Raw genomic sequence first — 5,424 nt, forward strand, 5'->3', positions numbered from 1 at the left:
CCTGAACCCCCAAATTAACCTTTGCACACCAAACCCAAACACACCCAAAATCCTAATATTAACCCTTGTACCCTAAAACCCAAACACACCCTAAACCCTAAACTTAACCCTGGCACCCCAAAACCCAAACACACCCTGAACCCCCAAATTAACCCTTGCACGCCAAACCCAACCACACCCTAAACCCTAATATTAACCCTTGTACCCTAAAACCCAAACACACTCTAAACCCTAAAATTAACCCTGGCACCCCAAAACCCAAACATGCTCTGAACCCTTAAATTACACCTGGCCCCCCAAAACACAAACCCACCCTCAACCCTAAAATGACCCTGTACGCCCTAAAATCCAAAAGCCCTACAAACCCCAAAACTGTTTATGAATGCAGAATGCCGGGAGGCGCTGCTGTGATTGCAAATGATACTTTCTGTACACCCAGGCTGCACTTCCTTCATAGAGTATTTTCATGGAATCCGATTGTTAGACTTATTAGACAACTGCGGACAGACCTGCTCATGGCCCTAAAGAGGAATGGTCTTGCAAAGGAAAACAAGCTAATTTGTAGAAGTCCTTGGGACTGCCGAATTCACTCCATCACAATACTAAAATACATTTGTAAAAAGCACAGCTGCCTCGAACACAATGCCAATGGAGAGCAGCTCTCTCTCACTCTTGCATATCCTGATCCTGAAGCCGGTGGATTCCTCGTGCAAAAGCCTACGCACATCCGGGAGCGCCGGAAGTGACGTTATTGGTCTGCGGCAAGAACGAATACCGTGAGGGCAATGGCCATAATGGACGTTGGATCGGGATCAGTCTTTATTTTTCCAACTACACTTCCAAAGCATCACAAGTTCATCGATTCCAGCGTGTATACTCCGGTAAGTGCTGCAGCTGCTAGGTAGATGTTAGTCCATCGGGGCAAGCTCCACGGATCTGCATGCGCCCATATCCTGGGTCAGCCCCCGATTCTAGCGCAGCTGCCTTCCTTAAAAAAGAGCCGCAATCCTCCGCTCTCGGTCCCAGCTGCTCAGTTTCCGTCCCAGACTAGCTTCCTCATTTTTCGGAAAGCGCGGCGGAGGGGAGACTCCTTTCTCTGTCAGCTGTGCGCTTAAAAGTCTCTTATAATTAATCACCATCCGAGATGCATTCTGTGTTTAAACAATAATTCACTGCGTTCTTACTCGTGCAGGTTCCTCTTTTTAAATCGTTTTCATAGTTTCTGTTCCCTTCTTTTGCTCCAGTGCAACATCATACACAGGGAATGGCTGTCTCCTGATAATAAGTGCAAAGTGCGCAATGATATGCTTCATGCAAATAGTTGGCCCAATTCCTTCTGTGTTCTTTTATGGAGAAAAGATTCATGTTATGTCCGACGGTTTACTCTCTTCATTGCTGCCTGAAAGTATTTTTGTCTTGGTGGATTTTGGTGTGATTCCCAAAGTATTGCATTGTTACTTGAAAGTACAGTAATCCTTTGTACACTAAAGTAGCATTTAATTCAGCGTTAGCATTGATTTTAATACCAGCGCCAGGACACCTCCGGGTAACAGAGCGCTCTACAAGTGTGCCAAATAAATAAATAAGTAAAAAATACTAGATGGGAAGTTATTCTATTTTTTGCAGTTTTATATAGCGCCAACTCGACCCGATGGTATTGGAGTGCTTTACATGAGCATCAGTTACATTATATAAGGGCACATTCATATTTTGTAGGCGCAGGGAGATTAAGTGATTGCCAAGAGTCACATGATGTTGTGCTGAAGCCAAGACTTGATCCTGGTTCCCTAGCTCCAAAGTCAGTAGCTCTGGACATTTATTTGACATCCAGGGGCCTATGTAGGAGAAAATGCCAGCGCGTGGTGCTATGTCAAATTTGGCAGCGCTGCGCTCCGACATTTTCTAACTGCAGGGATGCGCAGTATTTACATAAATACGGAGCACCCCTGTGTTTCTCCTAGGGCTGGCGCAAAAAAAGCTGCCTAGCGCCAGTACAGGCCCCCTTGCAGCCAAGTTGCAAGGGTGCCTGCGCTGCAGGGGCTATTGTTTATGTGCAGGAAGGGACACTTTCCTGCACATAAACAATCAATAATGGCAATTTGCTGTTTCTATGTGGGCTGCAGCACACATAGAAAGAGCAAACAATGAGGAGAAATAGATAATTTCTTGTTGTGTCACCATTTTAAGACCAGGAATTACCTGGTCTTAGTTTTTGCTCTGCACCGGCTTTGTAAATCTGGGCAGCGTCAAAAAGCAATGGGTGTTGCAGTGGAAGGCCCACAGCAACACCCATTGACCGCCCCTTGGCTGCAAAGGACTGTGGCAGAAAGCACCTTAGTGTGTCATTTCAACTGTTAATTTCACGCCCTCCTTGATCCAAGGCATTGCCATACCATGAATCCACATTCCAATAACAAAGCCGTGTGCATCAGAAGGAGAAAAGGACCCCTTGAGTCATTACAGCGCTGCTCACTGAGGAGCATGGTGCCAAGGCACAAATAAGTCTGCTTATCCCTTTTTCCGATGTAGGCTTTTTCTCACGAGTTGATTATTCACCCTTACTTGCCACAGTCACTCATTTATGCTTGCTGGATGACTTTCCATTTGATAACAAGTGCAAAATTCCCCCAAAGATGACCCCGTCTGCCCACTACCACCCATAATTTACCCATCATATCAACGTCTTTAATGCATCCTCTGTCACTTGCCTCTCTCCTTCGCCCCCTCTCTCCTTCGCCCCCTCTCTCCTTCGCCCTCTCTCTCCTTCGCCCTCTCTCTCATTCGCCCTCTCTCTCTCTCTCTCGTTCTCTCTTTCGCTCGCGCTCTCTCTCCTTCTCTCTCTCCTTCTCTCTCTCCTGCGCTCTCTCTCTCTCCCTCCTTCGCTCTCCTTAAGAAATCAGGAAACAAACATATCTATTTTCTCTTTAGAGCCAGCCTGTGTTAAAAAGGAGAAACAAAAGAATAACCATTTCTCCACTCTACTTGGATCAGATAAATCAGATAAGTACCTATGTCCTTCTAAATATGTATACCATCATCCTACCATATACCAGATAGACGAGGATTCTTTGGTTAAATATATCTTTCTTCTCTCATTGTATTCTGTACAGGACGAGAGGCCGAAGAAACTCTGGTGCGAAGAAACAGCTACACAAGCATGTACCTCTGGCGAGGGAACACAGAGGCGAAGGAACCCGGAAGAAGATATCAACGACCTGGGAGAGGAAGACCCGCGTGTCAGGGCTGGAACATGTCAGAGGTGTCCAATCAAGGATCCACAAATTCCTGACTGCAGGACAACAGGACCCGAACAAGTAAGTCAACAACACACAGGGAGTGCAGGAAATGCTAGGCAGAGCTGTGACTTATGCAAAGCACATTCTTGTCCCGGACTACCCAATTTATTCACACTTCACTCCACCCCGCTCCCTGTCTGCAAATGGAGAGGGTGCGACTGACAATGCCCCTACCCTGCTGTCCTTGAGTCTGAGTATGGAGCTCTGTGCCTGAGCCTTGTTCTATGTAATGCCACTAATGTTGTGTGTTTAGGGCCTTGTTTTTTGTGAACCAGGTTTTCTGTAATTGATTATGGCAAACTTCAGAATTACTTCTTTTAGATGCTGAAAGGAGGATGTAGCGTGGATCCTTGTTCAACAAATTTGAAATGATTTAATAGTTGCAGTAAGGCAATTAACATTCAGTCGAGCTGGGATTGTGACAATTCATTATACATTGTGTTGTATGTTTGCATATGTGAGGTTGTATCATAACTGAACGATGACTCCATCATTGCTTAACAGCTGTCTGCAAAAGAACAATAAGAGCAATGGGGGTGCCTTGTAATTTCTTAACAGTTTGTGCAGATCTTGTGCTACAAATGGCATGCAAATCTGGCGCAAAGCCTTGAGTTGGGATTTCATTTGTAAATCTGTAGGTCCAGGTGTGAGGTTCTCAAACTGGATGAATGAGTGATAGCAAACTGCACTTACAAAATATACTGTGCTCGCAGCTTTTATTTAGACTGGATCAACTCCCTAATAATTAGATCAGTTGGTCCTGGTCCTAACACTTGGTAGTAAGCTCCTTTTTTGATTTCTGGTCACTATGCTAGTTTCTTAGACAACTGTTTTCCAAATATGATAATTGCAAGTACAGTTCAGACTCACCCTGGCTGCCTCAATGATGGTTTTGTAAAGAAATCTGGCACTGATTACTTTCTGTTTGCAGAGGAAGCTTGCCCGCGTCTAGTGAACAGGACTATGGCCCATGCTTGTTTTAATGCATCTACATTTGTACAGTCTTTATCAAGTACCCCAGCATTTCAAAAGGGTGAAAGAGCCAGAGAAGACACACTGCTACTTGGGGCTAGAACTGTCATTGTGGACCAGGGGCTCATAGTTCATAAGGGAACTTTTTTTTTTCTTCAGCTTCTGGCCCCCTCTTCATCAATGCTTTGCTCTAAGCTGTGCCAAACTTTGACCAAGTGGCCTTAATGTTTCACTTAGGAACCATGTAACCCTAACCATATCTCATCTGGCAGACTGTATGAAATAATGGAATTGGAACTTTTGATAGGCAGCCCAGCCGTATTAAAAACCATAAATAATGGTGGGAACATGATACTGATGTATGTTATTTTGTTTTCCCAGAGTTTATGAAGTCTGTGTGCAGTGCCAACGGCTGGTCATCACTGGACAACAGAAGTATGAGAAGGAAGCTGGCTATAAAAATTTGCAATGCCAGAAGAGGATTAAGAAAATCTCTGCATCTAGAATCAAACCATGCAGTTGCTGGTTTTCGTTGAGCTATTTGTTATTGTTGCATTAGTCTGGCCTTTCTTCCCCGGATCTTATTTTTTTTCTGGATGTTTTCTCTTGTTTGGTATCCTGGCCCCTGTGGGGCCAAATATGTGCTTTAGATAAATAAAATTACATTGAAACCTCCCTTTTGATAATGTTTTTCCTTTACCACTATTTTGGTTAGTGTTTTGCAAATGGTCACCATGTCAAACAGCGTCCGATAATGCTCTGTACCTCTAAAGAAGGCAAATCCCAGTGAGTCAGGAGTATGGGAGTAGTGGCACATGTTAAGCTGATCTGAATGCAAAGGTATAACATTGCTGCAGGCCACTTCTTTTATATAAAGGTGCTTGTGGTATTTCTGCAGCACAAACATAGCCAAAAATAGCAACTTGTATTTTAAACAAGTGTCTACCTCTCACTTTAGAGTTTAAAAAGTAATCTTTCCAATGCAGGACAAATAATCTGAGTATTGGGACCAGATTTAGAGACGTTTTGTGTCTGGTTTGCTTGAGTTTATAATGCAGACCTGATTCAAAATTTTCGGGATTTGCAAACAAGAGCAAATTGGTATTTGGTACAATATTTATTTATTTATTTAACGATTTGTAGAGCGCCTGGTGAC

The 5,424-nt window shown here is 43.9% G+C and overlaps 1 protein-coding gene across 2 annotated transcripts; it reads left to right on the plus strand.

Annotated features, from left to right (window-relative positions):
• The first annotated feature begins 518 nt into the window (after positions 1 to 518).
• Positions 519 to 4,943, plus strand: LOC147747916 (uncharacterized). Of its 2 annotated transcripts, XM_086956733.1 has the most exons (4): positions 519 to 881; positions 2,929 to 3,000; positions 3,109 to 3,314; positions 4,650 to 4,943. In XM_086956733.1, the coding sequence occupies exons 1-4, from the start codon at positions 786 to 788 to the stop codon at positions 4,825 to 4,827; spliced, it is 552 nt and encodes a 183-aa protein (XP_086812859.1). In that variant the 5' UTR covers positions 519 to 785; the 3' UTR covers positions 4,828 to 4,943. The 2 variants fall into 2 exon arrangements, with proteins under 2 accessions (XP_086812859.1, XP_086812869.1); XM_086956743.1 differs by lacking the exon at positions 2,929 to 3,000 and having other exon boundaries at positions 534 to 881; positions 3,111 to 3,314.
• The last annotated feature ends 481 nt before the right edge of the window (positions 4,944 to 5,424 follow it).

This window comes from Lissotriton vulgaris, chromosome 1_1 (assembly GCF_964263255.1).
Source record: "Lissotriton vulgaris chromosome 1_1, aLisVul1.2, whole genome shotgun sequence".
NCBI classification, from domain to species: Eukaryota; Metazoa; Chordata; class Amphibia; order Caudata; family Salamandridae; genus Lissotriton; species Lissotriton vulgaris.

Coding starts and splice junctions, on each gene's coding strand:
- LOC147747916 (XM_086956733.1), top strand. CDS start 786: ATGGCCATAATGGACGTTGGATCGGGATCAGTCTTTATTTTTCCAACT. Junction 882..2,928: donor ATTCCAGCGTGTATACTCCG/GTAAGTGCTGCA, acceptor TTTTCTCTTTAG/AGCCAGCCTGTGTTAAAAAG. Junction 3,315..4,649: donor GGACAACAGGACCCGAACAA/GTAAGTCAACAA, acceptor TTGTTTTCCCAG/AGTTTATGAAGTCTGTGTGC.